This window comes from Mesoplodon mirus (assembly GCF_964341445.2).
Source record: "Mesoplodon mirus genome assembly, chromosome: 14".
In the NCBI taxonomy this organism is placed as follows: domain Eukaryota; kingdom Metazoa; phylum Chordata; class Mammalia; order Artiodactyla; family Ziphiidae; genus Mesoplodon; species Mesoplodon mirus.
Window position 1 is genome coordinate 50,640,198 of NC_138990.1, and position 27,234 is coordinate 50,667,431.

Sequence of the window (27,234 nt, forward strand, 5' to 3'; positions counted from 1 at the left end):
GCACAGGCTCAGTAGTTGTGGCGCATGGGCTTAGTTGCTCCATGGCATGTGGGATCTTCCCAGACCAGGGCTCGAACCCGTGTCCCCTGCATTGGCAGGTGGATTCTTAACCACTGCACCACCAGGGAAGCTGTTTCTTGATTACTGTTTCTTGGCTCACATCCTACCTTGTTTCATATTTGGGTTGGATTTAGTAGAGCATTTGTTGAATGTCTGTTATATGGTTTCTTTAGGTCACATATAAATTAGCGAGAAAAGCACTGATACAGATAGCTATTATGCAGTAGAAGGTGACAAAAACCACATGAGAGATTCGAAGAAAGTCCTTGAGGTGTAGTGGAGGTTGTCAGCTGTGCAGTGTGCAGGCTCCGTCACAACTACTCAACTCTGTGCACATAACTATTCAGTCTGCCTTGTAGTGTGAAAGCAGCTGTAGATGATATGTATGTGAATGGGTGTGACTGTGTATCAATAGAGCTTTATTTATGGACACTGAAATTTACACTTCATATGCTTTTCACATGTCACAAAATATTATTTTTCTCTCTTTCTTTCTTGCTTTTTTTTTTTTTTTTTTTTGCAATGATTTAAAAATGTAAGAACCAGTCTTGGTTTTAGGCTATAGGAAAAGAGGTGGTAGGCTGGTTTGGGTCCATAGGCTGTAGCTTCCTGACTCCTGTCCTGATTGTTGCAACTTGGGCATACAGACCTTGTATTTCCAGAAATAGTAAATCTAAATTTTATGTGAGATCTCCCAATTTCCAAGAGTTGGCTGAAAAAGTTTAAGAAACACATTATTTCTATGGGCAAAATGTGGACTTGGTCTGTACTGTATAAGGGCTTACTTTCCTAAGCATTTAAGTTGTGACAAAGTGGAGGTAAGAAAGGAATCATGCCTCTTTCAGCAGCTCTCATGAGGACAGATGATTTGGAATCAGTTGTACCAGAAGGGTTTTTAATAGATGGGTTTCAACATATCCTAGCAGATATAAGACCTTATCTTTGATTTTTTGTTTAGTGATGTTAGCTTGAATAAAAAAATGTTTTCCCAAGTTGATCTGAGTTAAATGATCTTATAGACTGACTAGTACTTGGCCCTAAAGGAAGTATCATCAAAGCATGAGGTTGCTAAATGACATTATTTTCTTTCTAGTGAGACTAATGGTCAATGAGTTAGTGATACAGTTTTCTTGGTGGAAAACTTTCATCAGCAAGTACGTTCGTTAAGCATCATTTGTAAAAAATACATGTAGTATCAACAGCTTAGGAGAATAAGTAAATATGTGAACTGCTGGTTGCAGATGTCATAGAATTGGAGAGATAAGTTACCTGAGTTTCTTGGCAGATGCTAAACAGCTTTTGACTTCTGTTTTAAACTCTATTTTCTTGTACATCTCCATGCAAAGATCATTCTGTGCTGAAACCTTGCCTTTCAGTTGAAATGTTATAGTTTTCTTCCCTTTGGGTCTTTGATATATTATTCTGTAAACGATGATGTTAAAAATGATTTCTTTGAGAAATGAAGATAAAATGATAAAGAAGCATGACATGCTTATCCAAGTTAATCTTAACCTTTTAAATTAATTTTGAAATGGCTGGATCTTACGGAACATATCAGGTTGTTTATTATGATTTTATTTTTGTGGAACTATAAAAGAAGATGATTTTCCCCCACCCCCTGGTCTGTGAAGTGGATAGACTAGTGTTAGTAATATGTGAGTGTTGAGTAAAAAGAATTTTGGCTTTGGAATCAGACCAGAGTTTGTCTGGCTCAGCCACTTAACAACTGTGTGGCCTTAGGCCAGTGAATTTCTCTGAATATCAGTTTTCTTATTTATAAAATGGACTAAGTTGGCAAACATTTATTGGGTTTCTTTTGAGTACACTCATGCTGCCTGCCTTCTAGGAGGTTATTGACGAGTGTGACTTGTCAATCAGAATATTCTGTAATAAGTGCTATAATCAGGAGACAGGATCTAGGAACTATCTAAAGCAAGGCTTCTAGTTTTCTTTTTTATTAATGCCTCAAATTGTCTATAAGTGATTCCTGACAGATAGAAAAAGGTACTTTTATTTTCTAGTAGAAAAATAGACTATGCTTTCTTTCTTTGTTTCACACTCCCCCTTCTCCCATCTGAAGATTTTGGGTTAAGAGTTAGTTTATAGATCTGATTTTTAAGAGCTGAGCATCTTACGTTGTATGTTTTCTTAAAAGGACAGTCTCTTTGACTGGATCTATCTAAATTCCCATGTCTAGAAAAGGAAAGACTGCTGCCAGACCTGACTCACTTATTGCTGACAGCAGATAAGGGACAGATAATTGAAATATAGACTGACTTCATCAGCCTAGTGATAGGAAAAGAATGAAAATGACACAGCACCTCAGGGAATTAAATTAAAAATGATGTGAAACTTCTCTCTATTAGATAATTCTACCTTTCCTTTCCTTAGATGGACTGAGGGAACAGCATTAATAATTAGAAAAGATTTTGTCAGAGGGTCAAAATTCATTTGTGATTTTTTGATTGTTGCAGCACTTGTGTGTAGTTCAGAAGGGGAGCAAGCAGTTTTACCCCTTAATCAAATGAAGAAATTAAGTTCGAGTAAAAAAGAAAATGCTTTTGGTAATTGAGCATGATCTCCTATTAGTAGGTATTGCTTTAAAAAAAAAAGGAAAATTAATTTTTCACTCCTTTGTGCAATATAGTTTAGAGTAACATAGTTGTAATTACTTTAGATGATTCAATGTATGATCATACTTGGTAATTTAATGAGCCTATCAAAAATATTTAATACTTACTACTTGCATGTGCGCGCGCACGCACACACACACACACACACATGCATAGCAGAAGATCTAGAAGAATATAAACCTTTGTCATGGATTTTTCTGGGGGAGGAGAATGGCGCTGAGGCAGCAGAAGAGAGACTTCCATCTTCACTGCGTATGCTTCTGTATTGGCTTGTTGTTGTTTGTTGTTGTTTAATAAGGATGTGTTGAAAAGTAAGAGTAAGCATCAGAGAACTGAGAAAAAGCTACTGTGTTCTCAGCCTGTGCATTAGTCAAGGCAAGGTAAAAATGCAGTTTCTACTCTCCAAAATATATGGACCAGGTACTCACACATTTGAAAAACAAGAGCTCTGCAGTGTGGTGCTAACTTCTAAGCACAGTGTGTAAGTTTAGAGAAGTGAGAGACCAGTGTGTGCCCTACTAGTGGGAGAGGGCTTCATGGAAGAGGGTGTGGAAGAAATCTTCCCAGTTTGGGGAATATCTGAACCCAGGATATATCTTACCTTGTAGTTTGCATAAGCATATGTTGCTTCGAGGAGGATACAGAGATGAGTAAGACGTGATTCCTCATCTTGTTGTCTAGATGGCGGACAGCATTAAAAGCTAGGATGGCATACACGAATACGGTGGAGTGTGTCTGCAAAGAGAGGTGCAAACAGTGTGCTGGAAGTTGAGATGAGGGAAAAAAATCACCCCATAGGAGGTTCTTGGGGGAGGCCTCCTAGGATTGTTGGTATTGGATTATGGTGCTGGTAGAGTGTCACAGCAGAGCAGCACGATTACAGTAGGCATTTTAAAGGAGGAAATGGTAAGTTCGAAATGACATCAGGAAGCCCAACTGGCTACAAATACAGGCTTTGAGAGAATGGAGGAGAGATGTTATTCTCGTGGAAGACATGGCAGTGGATTTGGTTTTATTACTGAAGACATAGCAGCTTATCGAAGGGTAAATTTAATCTCACAAATGTAAAAATATTCTAAAAACCGATTTGAATTAATGTGAAATTTTTTTCCTAAGGGTCCTTTTAATTCAACGTAAACACGTTGGTGTTTCCTTTTTCTAGAGCTTGCCATGGTGGACTTTGAGATGTGTGAATATTCACCAGCAATTGCTTGAGGCACGCTCACCTCAGCTCTTTGCTCTTGCTGAAGACTGTATTGATCGAGGTATGTCGCAGATGTTGTTTGCTATGAGCATGTAGCTCCATTCTGTTTTCTTGGCTGAGACATTCCTTTTTCGTCTGTTGTTTGACAGCAGATGGTAACTTTTTGTGTTCCATTCTTTCTGGATGTGGAATATCACAAATTATTAGGATGTCAGATTATAGGATTTCTTTTTTGTCTTTGAATTTTTAAAAAGGCAATCACTATTATTTATATTACCTACTTAAAAAGAGTGATTTATTCTATGTAGCTCACCATGATTTTATCACAAACTGCCTAAAGGTATTTAAATATTTTCTCGGTTCTTTAATGTAAGAAGCCTCATTAGAAACAAGTGTAAACTCCCTTTATTAAAAAAAATCTTTAACTAATTTGAACTGGAGTAAATTGTGCCAAATTGCATGCAGAACAGGAAATTATTTATCCTATATCCTACTGAGTACATGAAGAAAGGATTCAGCTTTTCTTTTTTTTAAACATTTTGTAGAAAATACATTTTACTGAGGATGACAGTGGGTAGAGAGGCATTTTTGCATTTTTAAATTATTTTTTATTTTAGTACATAATGTACATATAGAAGTGTGCCTAGAATATAAATACAAAATTAAGTAAATGATCATAAACCACACACCCCTGTAAATGCCTTTGTTGCAGATGCCTCATATGTCTTTTAGGGAAACATTTTGAAGAAGGGGGAAAATCTTGGGTACCTTGACCCTTGATTTCCCTGGGATTTTGGAACAATTATTCCTGACAAAAGTTGCCAAACAAAAACAAATTCTCTTGTAGTGAAGGAATACAGAACACAAGTAAACTTGAGTTCAGAAATGAACTTCTGAGTGTCAGAGAAGGGATTTGACGTTAAGTGTGCCTGATTCCAGAGCCCTTATTTCTCTCACATCACAAGAGTATGAAGTCATTATGTATGTGGGTTCGTATGTCTGTTGGGGGTGGTGGTTAGTATCACTCTGCGTGGAGGAGCAGTGATCTGCACTTGATTGAGGCGGCACATTGGTGAAGGCGTAAGACAGCTCTTGTGTATGTGGGCATGTGTAATTGCAAGACGCTGCTGTACCTTTCTGGAGTCTGGTTCCTTTAAAGGTGCATCTGTATAGTTACAGGCTAGGTCACAATGCACTAGAGGACATTAGTTTGTGCAGTAACAAATACTACTAAGCTAGAAACTAGTTTCTCAATTTTTATTTTGTTCTGAGACAGAAATACATACACATATGCTAATCTTAGATAAAATGAACATCTATATGTGATTCAAAATGAGAATGTCAGATAAATTCTATTCAGTCAGTATAATTGTTATTTATATACCTGGACTTAGTTTATATTTGTTTAGGATTTTAGGTTATGTAAGACTGTGGAACAAGCAAGAGTATGTTAAATCAGACTTGTACATGTAAAAAAAAAATTAGTCTGAGCTTAAACTTTGTATATATAAAACAATATTTGTTCTACCATGAGATTTAAACCTGACATGTTAGCAGATTGTTTTATTAAATGTAAGCAGTTTACTTTTCTATACAGTGACATTTCACTACATGTACAATGATGCAATGAAGTAACAGAACTGAAAAACAGTATTTCTTTTTCCTGTAAAAGTCTTTGGTTTAATGCTTTTGGATTACAAAATGAGCAAGTTTAGGCTGCTGAACCATCTATATTTTTGTTAAGACTGTAAGCAACTCTCTAAGTTGTGAGAAACTTGAGGGCTGATTTTTTCTTGTTTCTGCTTAATGCCTAGAAAATAATAAATATTTAATGCATATTTGTTGAATAGTGATAGCTAACATTTATTGAGCCTTTTCTACATTCACTTTTCAGGGGAGAAGTTGCAGAACTCCCTCCATTTGTCCTCCATCTTGATAGCAGTTTTTATCTGAGTTTACTTCTGTACAAAAATTTTTCAAAAAGTGAAATGTTATAGAAGTTATGAGAAAATTGATCCTATCCAGATACCCTATGGGATCTTGAATCTTCTCATTATAGTGTTGCCTAAGTGTGGAGTTCTCTTGCGAATGAAATATGAAGTTGGACTTGGAGAAAATTAAGACCTGATGCCCAGTTTAGCAGACGTCATTGTCCTCTTTCTATTTTTAGTAAAATGAAAACTGCATAGACTAAGTCTTCCCGCTTTCATGCCATTTCATATTTTTAAAATGAAGTGAGATACGTTCCATAAACAAACTTAGTGCAAGGGAGACAGAGGAGTGGGGGCTCACAAAACTGGTAAAGTTTTGAAAGTCAGAGATGAGTTGAACTTTACTGATATTAATGGGGAAAAAGTTGATTTTTCCTAAGGTTAGTGAAAGCGTTTGGAAGAAGATGGCATCAGGATTCAGCCCACTATTTAATTTTGTAAAAGGTTATTACATTATACTTTGTAGCATACTATACAGTTTCGTATGCTTCATTATACTTTTATGGAAAATCGGTAAATGAACAAAAAAACAAGGTGTCACTGGGAGTTTTTATTTCTTTTTGTAAAGGAAATCAAGTTTGATGCAGTTGCCAGAGGGAAAGCTACATCTCTTCCCTTTATCCCATATAATATATATAAATCTGCATTTATGTCTACATCTTTACCACATCTCAGTGACTAATGTTCTTAATGATGACCCTTAATTATTAAGAAAAGAAAAAAAATACCTTTTTTATGCACCATTTTAGAAGGTTAGAACCATATGAATGATAGGAACCATTCTCTTCTTAGAGATAATTCTAAGAGGTAAACTTTAGTTCCTAAACAGAAAGTGTTAACTAAGATATCTGGAAGATCTGACTCTAAGTGACTTATTCCCCAACTGGTCTCAGTTCTTTTCTGCAGTATATTTTAGTATATCATTTGCTTTGCCTTGCAACTAAGAATTTTTTATGTTGCTGTTCTAGGCTAATCAACGATATTTTAAATTTTATCTTCTCATAAATTGGTCCATTTTGGCTATGTCTAAGTGTGCACATAGTCTTAAACTGCAACATTTCATAAACAATTTTATTTAAAAAATGTTCTGGGATTTAACCCAAATGTTGACCCAACAGTCAGTTATAACTGAAATATTGTTCAGTGTCCAGAGAAGAATATTATATTTGAAATGTTGCCCTTGAAGGATCATCAAAAAGTTGGCAAGATTTTTTTTTTCTTTAGTCTATGAAACATAAGCAACTGGGATCTTTATATTTTTGTCCAGGAATGTTGCATCATCAGTACAATGTAGTGGAATACAACCCATCAGAATGTCAGCATAACTTTGCTGGACTGATCACATCTCTGAAAGGAGTTGAGTTAGAATCTTGAAAAGTCTGATCCTCAGTGCACTCTGAGATCCTCTTTTGGATGTCATACTGATGAAACCATGATTATCTGAAGGCTGCTTAAGGGCACACAATCATTTATTGTGGGATCTGATACTGAAAACGTGTTCTGTATAGTGCATGAGATGTAATATTGAGGTTTAGGTATTTGAAGATGAGCTTATGTCTAAGAGAAAACAGGCTAAAATGCTTTGTCCGAGATTCCACTGTAACAAATACAGGCAGCTCTGTGACTCTAGGCTTAGATTGTTTCCACATAGAAAGAGTTCGTCAAGAGATTCGTTTCTTGGTGACTGATGAATGCATCGATTTTTAAAGATAAATTTGATACTTTGGGATGGATGTCTTTAAATATACTAAGTATAATTATCTAATTATAATTATCCATATGAATTCATAGGGATTTCATTTTAACATAGCTTTCAGTAATCTCATGAGAAGAGATTTTGGTTTTAGCATACATTTTAGATATATGCTAAATATATTAAATATATGCTGGTTGACATTCTGATCCAGAAGGTCATGAATATTCATTTCCATGGAGAACCTACTGATTTATTAAAATAATAAATATATGTCTGTTGGGTCAACAAGCTCCTCTTTCTATTTACACTTGAGTTATCCAAAGCTTAAAACTTTGTGTTCATGGTTGACTCATTGTTTTCCATCATTCTCTGTATCTAGCCAGTTCTTAAATCTTATCAGTTCATCCCTAAGGGTTCCATATCCATCCTTCTTTTCCATTCCTACAACTCTTATCCTAGTCCATATCTGAAATCTTTAGTTTGGAAAGGCCCTTTAGAGATTATCTTGTCCAGCTAACTCATTTTACAAAGAACTGAGACTCAGAGAGATTCTCCAAGAACCAGAGCTATGATCTGGAGTTTCTGACTCCAAATCTGCTTACTCTTCTTTCCATTACTTTTCTCCAAACTGGTCAGTAGGGCAGAATTCTAACATCTAATAATAATAATACAGTTTACATTTCAGTAGTTCTTACTCCACACCAAGTACTGTTCTCAGTCTTTAAATATGTTAACTAGCTTATTCCTTGCAACAACTCTGTGAGATAGAACTGAAGACTTGATATAGGAAGGCGTAGTAGTGTATTTGTGTGCGCTTTTTTTTGCAATGTTTTTGAAGTATAATTAACCTACAGTAAGACTCATATTTAAGGTGTACAGTTGGTGATATTTTACATATGTATATACTTGGAAATTATCATAATCAAGATAATTAACAGAACCTAGAGTTTTAAGATCTGACTTTCAGTTTCTCTTCTGTCACTGACATGCTGTGTGCTTCAGGGAGCTCGTCTGACTTCCAAACCAAGAGTTTTCTTCTGCGTAAAAATGGTCTTTAAGTCCTTACTAGGTGTAAAATAATGTGATTCTTTGTAGGCCAGCCTCCCACCCATCCTAATGCTGGGATCTGTTGGAAGATTGTGTCCAAAAATGTTATTTCCGGGCTTCCCTGGTGGCGCAGTGGTTGAGAGTCCTCCTGCTGATGCAGGGGACATGGGTTCGTGCCCCAGTCTGGGAAGATCCCACATGCCGCGGAGCAGCTGGGCCTATTAGCCATGGCCGCTGAGCCTACACGTCGGAGCCTGTGCTCCGCAACGGGAGAGGCCGCAACGGTGAGAGGCCTGCGTACCGCAAAAAAAAAAAAAAAAAAAAAAAAGTTATTTCCTTTTTCATTGGGCTTTCTGAGATGACCTTGAGAAGGAGCTCATTCCATTGTTGGGATCTGTAATTGCTACAAAGTGCTTCCTTTTAGTAAATTAAAAAACCTGCTAGTCTTTCACTCGCAACTGCTAGCTAGAGCTGTGCTGTCCAATGTAGTAGCCACTAGCCGCATGTGGCTAATTAAAATAAAAGAAATGAAATAAAGAATTCAGTTTCTCTAGCCCCATTTCAAGTGCTCAGAAGACACCTGTGGTAATTGGCTACCATTTTGGTCAGTGCAGCTGTGGAGTATTTACATCGTTACAGAAACTTTTATTGGACAGTTGCTCCTGTTGAGCCTTGCACCTGACTTGTAGGCTCTTTCTTGGCCTTCCTTTCTTCTGCCTGTACAGCAGTACTGGATTTTTTTTTAAAAATACCAATTTTATCATGTCATTTTTTAAAAATAAATTTATTTATTTATTTATTTAGGCTGCGTTGGGTCTTTGCTGCTGCGCGCCGGCTTTCTCTGGTCGTGGCGAGCGGGGGCCACTCTTCACTGTGGCGGGCGGGCTTCTCGTTGCGGTGGCTTCTCTTGTTGCAGAGCACGGGCTCCAGGCGCACGGGCTTCAGTAGTTGCAGCACGTGGGCTCAGTAGTTGTGGCTCGCGGGCTCTAGAGCGCAGGCTCAGTAGTTGTGGCGCACGGGCTTAGTTGCTCCGCGGCACGCGGGATCCTCCCGGACCAGGGCTCGAACCCGTGTCCCCTGCATTGGCAGGCGGACTCCCAACCACTGCACCACCAGGGAAGCCCATCATGTCATTTTTAAATTAGGAAAATCTTTAATCATTCCCAGTTTTATTTTTGACTTTCTATTTCCTGCCCAACTTGATATTTAATTAAAAAAATTTTTTTTGCAATGATTGCTGAGTTCCAGTCACTGTGGTAGTTGCTAGGGATATCAGTGAACTCGGTGGGATAGGGAATAAAATACAAGTGAAACCGTGCACCTCAGATTGGGACTTGAACCCATGCAGCCGGGACTTGAACCCAGCCAAAACCCTGATTGGGAACTCGAACCCAGGCGGCCAGCGCTTGAACCTGGCCAAAATGGACAGGTGATACCTCCAACTGAGATCACACACTTGGTTTCAGGACTTAATGAAGCTCAGGTTCTTGATGTCTCATCGCAGAAAGAATTCAGTGAGAGACAAAGTGATAGGTAAGAAGTGGATTTATTTAGAGAGAAGCACACTCCACAGACAGAGTATGGGCCATTTCAGAAGGTGAGAAAGGCACCAGGGTATGGGGTTGTCAGTTTTTATAGGGGTGGGTAATTTCATAGGCTAATGAGTGGGAGGAGTATTCTAGCTATTTTGGGAAGGGGTGGGGATTTCCAGGAATTGGGCCACCGCCTACTTTTTGATCCTTATGGTCTGTCTTGGAACTGTCATGGCACCTGTGGGTGTGTCATTTAGCTTGTTGATGTGTCACAGTGAGCGTATACTGAGGCTCAAGGTCTAGTGGAAGTTGACTTGTACGCCATCTTGGGCCCATTTGGTTCTAATCAGTTTTTGTTTTTTTTAAACATCTTTATTGGAGTAAAATTGCTTTACAATGGTGTGTTAGTTTCTGCTTTATAACAAAGTGAATCAGCTATACATATACATATATCCCCATATCTCCTCCCTCTTGCATCTCCCTCCCTCCCACCCTCCTTATCCCACCCCTCTAGGTGGTCACAAAGCACCGAGCTGATCTCCCAGTGCTATGCAGCTGCTTCCCACTAACTATCTGTTTTACATTTGGTAGTGTATATATGTCCATGCCACTCTCTCACTTTGTCTCAGCTTACCCTTCCCCCTCCTTCCCTGTGTCCTCAAGTGCATTCCCTAGTAGGACTGTGTCTTTATTCCCATCCTGCCCCTAGGTTCTTCATGACCATTTTTTGTTTTTTTAGATTCCATATATATGTGTTAGCATACGTTTTTTTCTCTTTCTGACTTACTTCACTCTGTATAACAGACTCTAGGTCCATCCACCTCACTACAAATAACTCAATTTCGTCTCTTTTTAGGGCTGAGTAATATTCCATTGTATCTCTGTGCCACATCTTCTTTATCCATTCATCTGTCAATGGACACTTAGGTTGCTTCCATATCCTGGCTATTATAAATAGAGCTGCAATGAACATTGTGGTACATGACTCTTTTTGAATTATGGTTTTCTCAGGGTATATGCCCAGTAGTGGGATTGCTGGGTCATATGGTAGATCTATTTTTAGTTGTTTAAGGAACCTCCACACTGTTCTCCATAGTGGCTGTATCAATTTACATTCCCACCAACAGTGCAAGAGGGTTCCCTTTTCTCCACACCCTCTCCAGCATTTAGTGTTTGTAGATATTTTGACGGTGGCCATTCTGACTGGTGTGAGGTGATACCTCATTGTAGTTTTGATTTGCATTTCTCTAATGATTAGTGATGTTGAGCATTCTTTCATGGGTTTGTTGGTAATCTGTATATCTTCTTTGGAGAAATGTCTGTTTAGGTCTTCTGCCCATTTTTCGATTGGGTTGTTTCTCTTTTGATATTGAGCTGCATGAGCTGCTTGTAAATTTTGTAGATTAATCCTTTGTCCGTTGCTTCATTTGCAAATATTTTCTCCCATTCTGAGGGTTGTCTTTTCGTCTTGTTTATGGTTTCCTTTGCTGTGCAAAAGCTTTTAAGTTTCATTAGGTCCCATTTGTTTATTTTTGTTTTTATTTCCATTTCTCTAGGAGGTGGGTCAAAAAGGATCTTGCTGTGATTTGTGTCATAGAGTGTTCTGCCTATGTTTTCCTCTAAGAGTTTGATAGTGTCTGGCCTTACATTTAGGTCTTTAATCCATTTTGAGTTTATTTTTGTGTATGGTGTTAGGGAGTGTTCTAATTTCATTCTTTTACATGTAGCTGTCCAATTTTCCCAGCACCACTTATTGAAGAGGCTGTCTTTTCTCTATTGTGTATTCTTGCCTCCTTTATCAAAAATTAGGTGACCATATGTACGTGGGTTTATCTCTGGGCTTTCTATCATGTTCCATTGATGTATATTTTTGTTTTTGTGCCAGTACCATACTGTCTTGATTACCGTAGCTTTGTACTATAGTCTGAAGTCAGGGAGCCTGATGCCTCCAGCTCCTGTTTTCTTTCAGAAGATTGCTTTGGCTATTCGGGGTCTTTTGTGTTTCCATGCAAATTGTGAAATTTTTTGTTCTAGTTCTGTGAGAAATGCCATTGGTAGTTTGATAGGGATGGCATTGAATCTGCAGATTGCTTTGGGTAGTATACTCATTTTCACAATGTTGATTCTTCCCATCCAAGAACATGGTACTTCTCTCCATCTGTTTGTGTCATCTTTAATTTCTTTCATCATTGTCTTAAAGTTTTAAGACCTTAGAGGTCTTTTGCCTCCTTAGGTAGGTTTATTCCTAGGTATTTTATTCTTCTTGTTGCAACGGTAAATGGGGGTGTTTCCTTAATTTCTCTTTCAGATTTTTCATCATTAGTGTATAGGAATGCAAGAGATTTCTGTGCATTAATTTTGTATCCCTCTACTTACCAAATTCATTGATTAGCTCTACTACTTTTCTGGTAGCATCTTTAGGATTCTCTACCTATCGTATCATGTCGTCTGCAAACAGTGGCAGCTTTACTTCTTTTCTGATTTGGATTCCTTTTATCTACTCTGATTGCTGTGGCTAAAACTTCCAAAACAATGTTGAATAATAGTGGGGACAGTGGGCAACCTTGTCTTGTTCCTGATCTTAGTGGAAATGGTTTCAATTTTTCACGGTTGAGGACAGTGTTGGCTGTGGGTTTGTCATATATGGCCTTTATTATGTTGAGTTAAGTTCCCTCTAGGCCTATTTTCTGTTTTTTTTTTTTATCATAAATGGGTGTTGAATTTTGTCAAAAGCTTTTTCTGCATCTATTGAGATGATCATATGGTTTTATTCTTCAGTTTGTTAATATGGTGTATCACATTGATTGATTTGCATATATTGAAGAATCCTTGCATTCCTGGGATAAGCCCCACTTGATCATGGTGTATGATACTTTTAATGTGCTGTTGGATTCTGTTTGCTAGTATTCATTTTTTTTGAGGTACGCGGGCCTCCCACTGCCGTGGCCTCTCCCGCCACAGAGCACAGGCTCTGGATGCACAGGCTCAGCGGCCATGGCTCACGGGCCCAGCCGCTCCGCGGCATGTGGGATCCTCCTGGACCAGGGCGTGAACCCATGTCCCCTGCATCAGCAGGCAGACTCTCAACCACTGCGCCACCAGGGAAGCCCTGTTTGCTAGTATTTTGTTAAGGGTTTTTGCATCTGTGTTCATCAGTGATATTGGCCTGTAGTTTTCTTTCTTTGTGACATCTTTGTCTGCTTTTGGCATCAGGGTGATGGTGGCCTCATAGAATGAGTTTGGGAGTGTTCCTCCCTCTGCTATATTTTGGAAGAGTTTGAGAAGGATAGGCGTTAGCTCTTCTCTAAATGTTTGATAGAATTCACCTGTGAAGCCATCTGGTCCTGGGCTTATGTTTGTTGGAAGATTTTTAGTCACAGTCTCAATTTCAGTGCTTGTGATTGGTCTGTTTATATTTTCTATTTCTTCCTTTTTCAGTCTCAGAAGGTTGTGCTTTTCTAAGGCCCTGTCCATTTCTTCCAGGTTGTCATTTTATTGGCATATAGATGCTTGAAGTAATCTCTCATGATCCTTTGTATTTCTGCAGTGTCCATTGTTACTTCTCCTTTTTCATTTGTAATTTTTCTTATTTAAGTCTTCTCCCTTTTTTTCTTGATGAGTCTGGCCAGTGCTTTATCAATTTCGTTTATCTTCTCAAAGAAGCAACTTTTACTTTTATTGATCTTTGCTATTGTTTCCTTCATTTCTTTTTCATTTATTTCTGATCTGATCTTTTGATTTCTTTCCTTCTGCTAACTTTGGGGTTTATGTTCTTCTTTCTCTAATTGCTGTAGGTGTAAGCTTAGATTGTTTATTTGAGATGTTTCTTGTTTCTTGAGGTGGGACTGTATTGCTATAAACTTCCCTCTTAGAACTGCTTTTGCTGCATCCCATAGGTTTTGGGTCATTGTGTTTTCATTGTCATTTGTTTCTAGGTATTTTTTGATTTCTTCAGTGATCTCTTGGTTATTAAGTAGTGTATTGTTTAGCCTCTATGTGTTTGTAATTTCTACAGATTTTTTTCCTGTAATTGATATCTAGTCTCATAGCATTGTGGTCAGAAAACATACTTGATACGATTTCAATTTTCTTAAATTTACCAAGGCTTGATTTGTGACCCAAGATATAATGTGCCCTGGAGAATGTTCCATGCACACTTGAGAAGAAAGTGTATTCTGTTGTTTTTGGATGGCATGTCCTATAAATATCAATTAAGTCCATCTTGTTTAATGTAAACACATTTAAAGCTTGTGTTTCCTTATTTATTTTCATTTTGGATGATCTGTCCATTGGTGAAAGTGGGGTGTTAAAGTCCCCTACTATGTTTGTGTTACTGTCAATTTCCCCTTTTATGGCTGTTAGCATTTGCCTTATGTGTTGTGGTTCTCCTATGTTGGGTGCATTAATATTTACAATTGTTATATTTTCTTCTTGGATTGATCCTTGATCATTATGTAGTATCCTTCTTTCTCTCTTGTAATAGTCTTTATTTTAAAGTGTATTTTGTCTGATATGAGAATTGCTACTCCGGCTTTCTTTTGATTTCCATTTGCATGGAATATCTTTTTCCATCCCCTCAATTTCAGTCTGTATGTGTCCCTAGGTCTGAAGTGGTCTCTTATAGACAGCATATATGCGGTCTTGTTTTTGTATCCATTCAGCCAGTCTGTGCCTTTTAGTTGGTGCATTTAATCCATTTACATTGAAGGTAATTATCGATATGTATGTTCCTGTTACTGTTTTCTTAATTGTATTGGGTTTGTTATTGTAGGTCTTTTCCTTCTCTTGTGTGTCCTGCCTAGAGAAGTTCCTTTAGCATTTGTTGTAAAGCTGGTTTGGTGGTGCTGAATTCTCTTAGTTTTTGCTTGTCTGTAAAGGTTTCAATTTTGTCAGTCAAATCTGAATGAGATCCTTGCTGGGTAGAGTAATCTTGGTTGTAGTTTCTTCCCTTTCATCACTTTAAATATGTCCTGCCACTCCCTTCTGGCTTGCAGAGTTTCTTATGAAAGATCAGCTATTAACCTTATGGGGATTCCCTTGTGTGTTATTTGCTGTTTTTCCCTTGCTGCTTTTTAATATTTTTTGTTTGTATTTAATTTTTGATAGTTTGATTAATATGTGCCTTGGCATGTTTCTCCTTGGATTAATCCTGTATGGGACTCTCTGCACTTCCTGGACTTGATCAACTATTTCCTTTCCCATATTAGGGAAGTTTTCAACTATAATCTCTTGAAATATTTTCGCAGTCCATTCTTTTTCTCTTCTTCTGGGACCCCTATAATTTGAATGTTGGTGTGTTTAATGTTGTCCCAGAGGTCTCTGAGACTGTCCTCAATTATTTTCATTCTTTTTTCTTTGTTCTGCTCTGCAGTTGTTATTTCCACTATTTTATCTTCCAGGTCACTTATCCGTTCTTCTGCCTCAGTTATTCTGCTATTGATTCTTTCTAGAGAGTTTTTAATTTCATTTTTTGGTTGTTCATCATTGTTTGTTTGCTCTTTAGTTCTTCTAGGTCCTCGTTAAACGTTTCTGTATTTTCTCCATTCCATTTCCAAGATTTTAGATGATCTTTATTATCGTTACTCTGAATTCTTTTTCAGGTAGACTTCCTATTTCCTCTTCATTTCTTTGGGCTGGTGGGTTTTTACCTTGCTCCCTCATCTGCTGTGTGTTTCTCTGTCTTCTCATTTTGATTAACTTACTGTGTTTGGGGTGTCATTTTCGCAAGATGTGGGTTTGTAGTTCCTGTTGTTTTTGGTGTCTGTCCCCAGTGGCTAAGGTTGGTTCAGTGGATTGTGTAGGCTTCCTGGTGGAGGGGACTTGTGCCTGTGTTCTGGTGGATGAGGCTGGATCTTGTCTTTCTGGTGGGCAGAACCACATCTGGTGGTGTGTTTTGGGTTGTCTGTGACCTTATTATGATTTTAGGCAGCCTATCTGCTAATGGGTGGGGCTGTGTTCCTGTCTTGCTAGTTGTTTGGCATAGGTTGTCCAGCACTGTAGCTTGCTGGTCGTTGAGTGAAGCTGGGTGTTGGTGTTGAGATGGAGATCTCTGGGAGATTTTTGCCGTTTGATATTATGTGGAGCTGGGAGGTCTCTGTGGACCAGTGTCCTCAACTCGTCTCTCCCACCTCAGAGGCATGGGCCTGACACCCGGCTGGAGCACCAAGACCCTGTTATCCACCTGGCTCAGAATAAAAGGGGGAAAACAAGAAAGAAAGGAAGAAAAAAAATAAAATAAAGTTATTAAAATAAAAAATTATTATTAAAAATTTAAAAAGTAATAAAAGAAAGAGAGAAGAGAGCAACCAAACCAAAAAACAAATCAACCAATGATAACAAGTGCTAAAAGCTATACTAAAATAAACCAAAACAGACAGAACCCTTGAGAAATGGTAAAAGCAAAGCTATACAGAAAAAGTCACACACAGAAGCATACACATACACACTCACAAAAAGAGAAAAGGAAAAAAATGTATATATCGTTGCTCCCATAGTCCACCGCCTCAATTTGGGATGATTTGTTGTCTATTCAGGTATTCCACAGATTCAGGGTACATCAAGTTGATTGTTGAGATTTAATCCGCTGCTCCTGAGGCTGCTGGGATAGATTTCTGTTTCTCTTCTTTGTTTGCACAGCTCCTGGGGTTCAGCTTTAGATTTGGCCCCGCCTCTGCGTGTAGGTCACGTGTAGGCATCTGTTCCCCGCTCAGGTGGGACGGGGTTAAAGGAGCAGCTGCTTCGGGGGCTCTGGCTCACTCAGGCCGGGTGGAGGGAGGGGTACGGAGGCGGGGTGAGCCTGCGGTGGCAGAGGCCAGCGTGACGTTGCAACAGCGCGTGGCGTGCCGTGCATTCTGCTGGGGAAGTTGTCCCTGGATCAAGGGACCCTGGCAGTGGCGGGCTGCACTGGTTCCCGGGAGGGGAGGTATGGATAGTGACCTGTGGTCGCACACAGGCTTCTTGGTGGCTGCAGCAGCAGCCTTTGTGTTCCATGCCCATCTCTGGGGTCCGTGCTGATAGCCACAGCTCGCGCCTGTCGCTGGAGCTCGATTAGGCGGCGCTCTGAATCCCCTCTCCTCGCGCACCACGAAACAGAGGCAGGAAAAAGTCTCTTGCCTCTTAGGCAGCTCCAGGCTTTTTCCCTGACTCCTTCCCGGCTAGCTGTGGCGCACCAGCCCCTTCAGGCTGTGTTCATGCAGCCAACCCCAGTCCTCTCCCTGGGATCTGACCTCTGAAGCCCAAGCCTCAGCTCCCAGCCCCCACCCGCCCCGGCAGGTGAGCAGACAAGCCTCTCAGGCTGGTGAGTGCTGGTCGGCACTGATCCTCTGTGTGGGAATCTCTCAGCTTTGCCCCCTGCACCCCTGTTGCTGCGCTCTCCTCTGTGGCTCCGAAGGTTCCCCCCCCCGCCATCCCCGCCAGTGAAGGGGCTTGCTAATGTGTGGAAACCTTTCCTCCTTCACAGCTCCCTCCCACTGGTGCAGGTCCCGTCCCTATTCTTTTGTCTCTGTTTTTTCTTTTTTCTTTTCCCCTACCCGGGTATGTGGGGAGTTTCTTGCCTTTTGGGAGGTCTGAGGTCTTCTGCCAGCATTCAGTAGGTGTTCTGTAGGAGTTGTTCCACATGTAGATGTATTTCTGAGGTATTTGTGTGGAGGAAGGTGATCTCCATGTCTTACCCTTCCGCCATCTTGAAGGTCTCCTCGGTTCTAATCAGTTCATGTTATGTCCTCGGGCTATGTCGTTCTTCCAGTGGTTGTGTCCTGCCCCCTTCCCTCTTGTTTCACAAGTAGAAGAAAAGAGCGTAAAGAGGAGGGGATGGCAGCCATTAAAAAAAAAAGAGAGAGAGAAAGAAACCTTGCCATTTGTGACAACATGGATGGACCTTGAGGGTATCATGCTAAGTGAAGTAAGTCAGAGAAAGACAAAAATTGTGTGATCTCACTTATATGTGGAATCCAAAACACAAAACAAAGAAACACCACAGTGAAAACCAACTCATAGATACAGTGGTTGCCAGAGGTGAGGAAGGTGGGAGGGGCAAAATAGGTAAAGGGGATTAAGAGGTACAAACCTCTATTTATAAAATAAATAAGCCATGGAGACTTAATATACAGCATAAGAAATGGGTCAGTAATATTGTAATAATTTTGTATGGGGACAGATGGTTATTAGACTTACGGTGGTGATCATTTCATGATGTATACAAATGTGAAATCCCTATGTAGTACACTTGAAAATGACAAAATATTGTACATCAACTATATTTCAATTAAAAAAAAAGACGAAGGAATGAATGAAAGTCTAACGTTGAGAGACCAGAGAAGGCTTTACAAAGTGGCTAATGCTTGAACTTATTCTTGAAGAATGAGTAAGAATTTATTAGGTGAAGTTGGAAAGGACATAGAATATGTACAAAGAGAGGCACGTAGACTTGAAACATCTTTGTGCATTTGGGAATTCCAGTAGTTTGGAATGGTTGGAGCGATGTTAGGAGTTGTGTGTCAGGTTATGAGGTTGAAACAGGTTGACAGGAGCTAGGTGGATAGGAAATTGGATTTCTCTCTTGTTGGTGACAGCCGTCAAAGGGTTTTTAAATATTTGTTCACTCCTAGGATATTTATTAAACACCAACTATGGCAAGTGCTAGACTTAAACAGCAGTGAACAAGACACTGCTGTGACCCTTACAGTCTAGAGGCGGAGTTATCGCCAAATTCTACCCATCTTTCAAGGCCCAGCCCTTCTGACAACGTTTGTTCAACTATCCCAGCTTTATGAATTTCCCCCCCTTTGGTATTTATGGTCAGTACCACCCAACTTCAAATCAAATTAACTGTGTTGAATAATGATTATTTGTCTTCTCTTCCTAGTGCTTCTTCCTCCATCTTCTTTTTTGCGGAGAGTAGGGCTTAAACTGTGCTGTAGGATATAGCACAATTGTAAGCATATATAATAGTTCAGTAGATATTGATTAAAATTGTGGGATGGAGGAAAAATCAGAGAGGGCAATGTAGGGAAACAAGCTTGGAAAGTATGGAAGTTGGGGAGAAGAGGATTTTTGTTTGTTTGTTTTTTTAAGAAATAAGTTGAAGTTGGCTGTCACTTTCCTATGGCTCTGTGCCTCCCTGGTTTTCATGACTTATGATGGATACCCTCCATCCAACTGTTGAGGATCTTATGAAGTTTCCATTTGGTTGGCATGTTACTGAGGCAACCCAGGCTACATTTGGCTCTGAAAGTGCAATCTGTCTATATTAATCTTAAGTACATATCTAGAATTCTTTTGTAAAGAACTCATCCTCATCAACCAGGGCTCTGTGAGAACCCTAAAATTTGGTTTATGTAGGAAAGGCCAGATATGTTCTTAATTATTTCCTTTATTAGTTGCTAATATTTTGGACTTAAAAAATTTTTCTTGAAACATAAACCTCTAGAAAAGTTGCAAGTATAGTACAAAGAACTTTTTTTTCCCCTCTGAAACCATTTAAGAATAAGTTGCTGAATTGATGCCCTATCACTCCTCCATAGTTTAGGGTGTTTTTTCTATGAAGGCATTTTCCTATACAACCACAATACAACAATCAATATTAGGAAATTAACATTGATACAATACAAATATTTAATTACTGCCATTCAGGATTTTCCAGTTGTCCCTAAAACGTCCTAAAAAGCAAAATGACCCAGTCCAGGGTCAAGTGTTGCATTTAGTTGTCATATCCCTTTTGTCTCTTTCAGTCTAGATCTGTCACAGAAATCATGCTGTGTTACTGTCATTGCATCCTATCAGATGGTGCACGATTTCAGTTGGTCCCATTACTGGCGATACTAACTTTGGTCACTCGATTAAGGTGGTATTTGTCAGTCTTCTTCACTACAGAATTATCCATTTTCTCTTTATATTTTTTTATTTCTGAAACAGCTTTATTGAGATAAAATTGACATGCAGTACACCTGACATACTTAAAATGTATAATTTGTAAAGTTTGGACATATGTTTACACCCATGAAGCCATCACCACAATTGAGATAATGAACATACACTTTGCTCCCAAAACCTTCCTTGTGCTTCTTGGGAGCCCTGTCCTCTCACACTGCCTGATCTCTCCTTCAGCCTCTTCAGGCCACCACTGATCTGCTTTCTATAGCTATATATTAGTTTGCATTTTGTGGAATTTTATAAAAGTTGATTCATACAGTCTGTACTCTTATTTTTTTTTTTTTTTGTGGCCTAGCTTCTTTGACCCAGCATAATTATTTTGATTCATCCGGTAGTTCATTCGTTTTAATTTTTGAGTAGTGTTCCATTGGATGGGAATACCGCAGTTTGTTTATCCTTTCCTCTGTTGATGGAAATTTGGATTGCTTCCAGTTTTTGGCTGTTACTCTTTATAATTAATTGGTGTTTTATGGTGATGTACTTAGACACCATGTAAGTCTCCTATTCCTCACTAAACTTTGAATTTATGCATTTATATATTGATACTAGTATGTGGTCACAGATTCCTAATTCATTCAGTAGATTATAATTGTTACTATAATTGTTTTGATGCTGAAATCGTCCCAGATTTGGCCAGTTGGAGCTTGTTCAAATTGGCTTCTGTGCCCTTTCAACATATCTTTGAGCACTTCTTTATTTTCTGACATAAGAAGATGCTTTAGCCTTATTTTGTATTTCCTTGCTCTGGCCCTGGAATCAGTAATTTCTCCAAGGAGTTCTGGTTCCTTTTAAAGCCTTTCAACAGACATAGCTGGAAAGTATGTGCATATGTATATATAAATACATGTACACATCTGTATCTATTTCTATATTTATCTTTGTATTAAAAACCACGAGTTTACATAATCTCCAATTCCAATCCAATATCACAGGGTTTATTTTAGTCTTCTCTCTTCCAAATTTCTAACTCCTTTCTTTGACAGTGAAAAACCAGGCTCCCATTAACCTCAATATGAGTACTTGTACAATCTTCCCAGCCATACCTCTACTGTGCAGGCTGCTCCCTTAGCTCTGACCTTGGGGAACACACAGCTTAATCCTTGACCTGGCTCTGTTGAATGTTGGTTAAGTCCCTGGCCCTGTTGAGCACACCAGTTGAGACCCCAGCCCTGCAAACATATTGCTCTAGTCTCTGACTGATCCCCAGCCCCAGCAGACTCTCCGGGTGAGCCCTGGACCTTGCATACATGCTGGCTGAGTCTTTGGTCAAGTCACCAGTCCTGGTTTTAGGAACGCATAAGTCACATCTCAAACTTAGGGCAAGCACCCAGCTGAGGCCCTTGTTGAGACTTTGTTCTTGGCAAACACGCTGGTTGAATCCCCATTTAGACCAGGCCCCAGCAAACATGCCTGTTAAGTCCCTGACCCTGACCAAAGAGCTCCAATTAAAATTTAACCTTACAAAGTGTTTATAATGGTATTTATATCTTTTTCTTAAACTGGAAATCTTGTTTCTAACAATATTAATGTAATTACTTGTTTTACTTTACATATAAAATGTTTCAATGGGGAAAGAGTAGTCTTTTCAACTGAGACAAGTGGGTAACCGCATGCAAAAGAATGAAATTGGACCCTTACCTTATACTGTCTACAAAAGTTAAATTGAAGTGGATTAGAGACCTAAATGAAAGAGCTAAAACTATAAGACTCTTAGGAGGAAATATAGGGATAAATCTTTATGACCTTAGATTTGGCAACAGATTCTTAAATATGACACCAAAAGCATGAGCAACAAAAGAAAAAATAGATACGTTGGACTTCATCAAAATTTAAAAAACTTTTGGGTTTCAAAGGACACTATCAAGAAAGTGAAAAGACAATCCATAGAATGGGAGAATATATTTGCAAATCATATATATCATAAGGGACTTGTATCTAGAATATATAAACTCTGACAACCCAATTATAAAAAAAAAGACCCAATTAAAAAATGGGCAAAGGATCTAAGCAGATGTTTATCTAGAGAAGACATAAGTACCTGAAAAAATGTTCGATATCAGGCTTCCCTGGTGGCGCAGTGGTTGAGAGTCCGCCTGCCGATGCAGGGGACACGGGTTCGTGCCCCAGTCCGGGAAGATCCCACATGCCGCGGAGCGGCTGGGCCGGTGAGCCATGGCCGCTGAGCCTGCGTGTCCGGAGCCTGTGCTCCGCAATGGGAGATGCCACAACAGTGAGAGGCCCGGGTAACACACAAAAAAAAAAAAAAAAAAAAAAATTTCTATATCATTAGTCATTAGGGCACTGAGAATCAAGACCACGGTGAGATGTCAGTTCACACCCCCACGACTGGCTATAATAAAAAACAGTGAGATAATAACAAGTATTGTTGAGGACGTGGAAAAATTGGAACACTGCTGGTGGAAATGTAAAATGGTATAGCCATTTTGGAAGACAGTTTGGCAGTTTCTTAAAACAGTTAAGTACAGAATCACCATATGATCCAGCAGTTCAACTCCTAGGTATATACCCAAGAGAAATGAAAACATAGGTCCATACAAAACCTGTATATGAATGTTTATAGCAACATTATTTGTAATAACTAAAAGATGGAAGTGTCCATCAAGTGATATATGGATAAACAAAATATTGTATGTCCATACAGTGGATTCCATTGTAGTATTATTTAGCCATAAACAGAAATGAAATGCTGATACATACTACAATACAAGTGAACCTTGGAAACATCATACTAAGTTATAGAAGCCAGTTATGAAAGACTACATAGTATATGATTTCAGTTATATGAAATGTCCAGAATAGGCAGATTTAGAGTCAGAAAGTAGATTAGTTGTATTTAGGGCTATGGGAGGGATGGGTGGAGGAGAGTGATAGCTAAAGGGTTCAGGATTTATTTTTGAGGTGATAAAAATGTTTTAGAGTTGACTGTTGTGATGGTTGCTGCAGATTTCTTGGAATATACTAAAAGCCATTGAGTTGCACACTTCAAGTTGTTGGGCTGTACATATGTGAATTATCTAAATAAAGCTGTTGAAAAATTTAACCTTGCATGTACAGCATAGTGACTATAGTTAATTCTGTATCGAAAGTTGCTGAGAGAGTAGATCTTAAAAGTTCTTATCACAAGAAAAAAAACTTGTAACTGTATGTGGTGATGGGTGTTAACTAGACTTACTGTGGTGATCATTTTGCAGTATATACATATATTGAATCATTATGTTGTACACCTGAAACTAATATCATGTTATATGTCAATTATATTTCAATAAAAAGGTGAAAAAAAAGATTTAAGCCAGGAATTTCTTAAAATGTCCAAAACCAAAATGAAGTCAATTGTGTAACTTTAGTAAAAATGTTAAAGACATACATACTATTTTCTTGAATAGGATGATCAATATTGTAAAGATGCTAATTGTGCAATTACAGTAAGTGAGATTACATTTTGAAGAGAGAATATGCAAATTGATTTTGGAAGAAAAAGTATGTAAGAATAGTCAAGAGGATTTTTCAAGAGAAAAATAATGATGGAGACTTTCCCTTAGATATAAAAGTTACTCTAAATCTATAGTAATTTCAACAGTATGATAGTAGTAAAGAAATAATATGATATAAAAAATTTAACCTTGCAGTGTGTCAGTATCTTTGATGTCATATTTATATCCTTCTTCTCTTAAACTGAAAATCTTGTTCCTAACAATATAAACATAATTACTTACTTGTTTTGTTGTATATATAAAAAGTTTCAAAACAATGCCAGCATTCCTACTAACAATAAGACCAATGAATAAGGCTCAAGATTTCTTTGTAACTCTCTTTGCCCCTAGAATATGTTACCTTAAGGATGTATACTATGCTCTAAGGCAAAACATTTTAAAGACATTTGCAATAATTCTTTCCCTTGTCACCAACTTGTTATATAGTTAGAGTTATATTTTTCCATTTGTTTTCAATTTTTAGGGATTGATTTTTTCTTTTTGATTTTTTTTGAATATATAAAATAATTACATGATTCCAGAGTCAGAACTCTTCAGAGAAGAGTCAAGGTCAAGTTAAGGTCTCCTCAGAGAAGTTTCTCATCTATCTCTATTTTCCTTCTACCCTATTCTCTCTTTTTCCCTTTATTAGTTTTATTAATTTTTGGTTTATTCTTCTAGTTTTCTCTTTGCTCTTTGGTATTCTCCCTTCCTTCATGTTACACAAAATATTATATATATATATAACATAAAATATGTTTTATGTATATACACACATACACACACACACATACACACACACATTGCTGTTTGGGACTTTATTTCCTTAATGTATTTTGAAGATCATTCCTTTTTACAGCTGTCTAGTATTCTAGTATGTTGGTGTTTCATAGTTTATTCACCTGTCTTCTTTTGACAGACGTGAGGCCTCTGGACTATGTCCAATCTTCTGCTGTGTTTGGATCCTCGAAGGTAGACTTTAAAAATTAGCTGAGGCAAACAGGAGCCCCAGGTTCCCCTAAGTGGCAAAAGCTTCTATTCCTCATGTATTATAATTTGCACTCTTACTTTTCCCTACCCTTTGTTATCTTCCAGAGGGCTAGTTCTACCTGTCCATTCTTGTCCAATTTTGCTGCCAAATGATGTCAGTTCAGATCTTTTCCCCCAAAACAAATTGCAAAAACACTTTAGGTTTGCAGGGATTTTTAAAAATTTCATCATCACAGATAAGGGATTTTGGATGTATAATAGGCTAAGATAAGCAGTATCTTATAAATGGATGACAGGGTAGTTGATAAATGTCTGACTTGGCAAACTTTGATGCCAGAAAGAAGGGCTTACGTGAACTGTAAAGGCTCTGTGGCATGCGCGAGATGGTCTGAGGTCATTGTGGTTGAAGCAGAGAGAGGACAGTGTGGGAGGTGGAGGTCCAGGACTGTATAGGACATGATAGGGCATGTTTAGGAATTTTGTTTTTATCCCAAGAGCAATGGGAATCAGTTAAATGGCTTTAGCTAGGGCATATTTGATCAGTTTTGTTGATGGTTATGCTGTATATTTAAGAAATTAAATAATCCTGTACGTGCTTGTCTAGTTAATATCCATGAGATTCAGCTTCTCATGAGAATGTTGTCACTAGGATGACGGGGCTGCTTTTGGGGAAACGCCAATTCTCTACCTTTTCATTGCTCTTTACTCTTCTAAGTTTTATGTCTTCATCAGTAGCTTAATTAACATTAGAAAGTATCTCTGCTGAAGCAGATACAGTATTTCCAGCAGCTTTCAACTTTTACTCTAAATCAGAAGCTTTAAAAATAGATAAAACTCTCAACGCTCCTTCACACTTGTTCATAAAGAGACTTGGCCTTCTTCCTTTCCACAACCTAAAGATGTACTGTTTTTTGAAGTCTGAAACTGCAGCGTTGGGTTATGGTCCTTGGCTTTTTCCTGTCTGTCTTTGGGCAATGTTTTCTCATTTTTCTCTACCTAGGGGAGGCATGGAGGTAATAAAAGTTATGTTTTGGGGGACTTCCCTAGTGGTGCAGTGGTTAAGAATCCGCCTGCCAATGCAGGGGACATGGGTTCAAGCCCTGGTCCAGGAAGATCCCACATGCCACAGAGCAATTAAGCCTGTGTGCCACAACTACTGAGCCTGCGTTCTAGAGCCCGTTAGCCACAACTACTGAGCCCGCATGCCACAACTACTGAAGCCCGTGCACCTAGAGCCCGTGCTCCACAACAAGAGAAGCCACCCTAATGAGAAGCCCGTGCACTGCAATGAAGAGTAGCCCCCACTTGCTGCAACTGGAGAAAGCCCACGTGCAGCAACGAAGACCCAACGCAGCCAAAAATAAATAAATAAATAAATTTATTTTTAAAAGTTATATTTTTGTATACTAAAAGTTATTTAAAGTAATTTAGTAGTTCAGTTTTAGCAAACATATCTTGGTGATAAATTCTGCTTCTTTTTACTTGGAAATATTATTTCACACTCCTTGAATTGTTGGCTAAAGGATTCTAGGTTCATAGTTACTTTCTCTCAGTACCATGAAGATATTAATCTGTTTTCTTCTGATTCCACTGTTGGCATTGAGAAATCAGTCGTTGGGCCAACTGTTCTTCATTTGTGTGCTTTTTTCCTTTTGCTGTTCTTAAGATCTTGTCTTTGTATTTGGCATTCTTTAGTTTGACTGTTGCTGGACTAGGTGTGGATTTCTCTTTATCTTGTTAGGGATTTAGTGGGCTTCCTGATTCTGAGATTTAGTTTTTTTCCACATCTCTGGAAATGCTTAGCCATTGTCTCTTCAAATATCATCTCTTCTTCATTATCTATTTTCTCCTTCTAGATCTTCAGACACATTAGAACTTCTCATCTGCATCCTCAATGTTCTTTAATTCTTTTATTTTCTATCTCTTTGTTTCCCTATGTTGCCTCTGGAATAATTTTATTTAGATCTATCTTCTAGTTCTCTGGTCTGTCCATTTAATGTTTAATTTTTTTTTTTTTTAAATGTTAGCTCTTGTTATTTTTATTTATTTATTTATTTATTTATTTTGCGGTACGCGGGCCTCTCACTGTTGTGGCCCCTCCCGCTGCGGAGCACAGGCTCCGGACGCGCAGGCTCAGCGGCCATGGCCCACCAGCCCAGCCGCTCCACGGCATGTGGGATCCCCCCGGACCAGGGCACGAACCCATGTCCCCTGCATCGGCAGGCGGACTCCCAACCACTGCGCCACCAGGGAAGCCCTAATGTTTAATTTTAATTAAAGTCTTTTTTCTAAACTATTTTTGGTTTCTTTTCTGATTTGCCTGGTAGATTTCTATAGTTTCTTTTTCCTTGTTCATATTTTCTAGCCTTTTATTTTTAGAAACCTATTGAATATTTCATGTATGGGTATCTTGCAATTTCCGCCTCTGAAGGCTTTGAAGGTGTGTTTCTGCCTTTTGCTGTTTCTGCTAATGTTCTGTTTTTTGGTGGTTGTTGTTGTTTTCTATGAGCTCGTGTTACTTGGAAATTTATCTGTGGGAATTCATTGAATCCTGGTTGATGTTGCATTCCTGCAAAAGAGGATTTTTCTTTGTTTGTGCTACTTCTCTGGGGACCTAAATTCTTGGCTTGAGGGGTAACGTTTTGTTTGTTTGTTTTTGT

At 38.6% G+C, this 27,234-nt stretch overlaps 1 protein-coding gene across 2 annotated transcripts in view; it reads left to right on the plus strand.

Annotated features, from left to right (window-relative positions):
- Positions 1-27,234, plus strand: part of TTC27 (tetratricopeptide repeat domain 27) — a 183,888-nt gene that overhangs the window by 10,748 nt on the left and 145,906 nt on the right. For both annotated transcript variants that reach the window (XM_082642251.1, XM_082642250.1), the window contains exon 5: positions 3,856-3,958. In XM_082642251.1, coding sequence (XP_082498377.1) covers positions 3,856-3,958 — 103 coding nt within the window. The remainder of the gene's footprint in view (positions 1-3,855; positions 3,959-27,234) is intronic.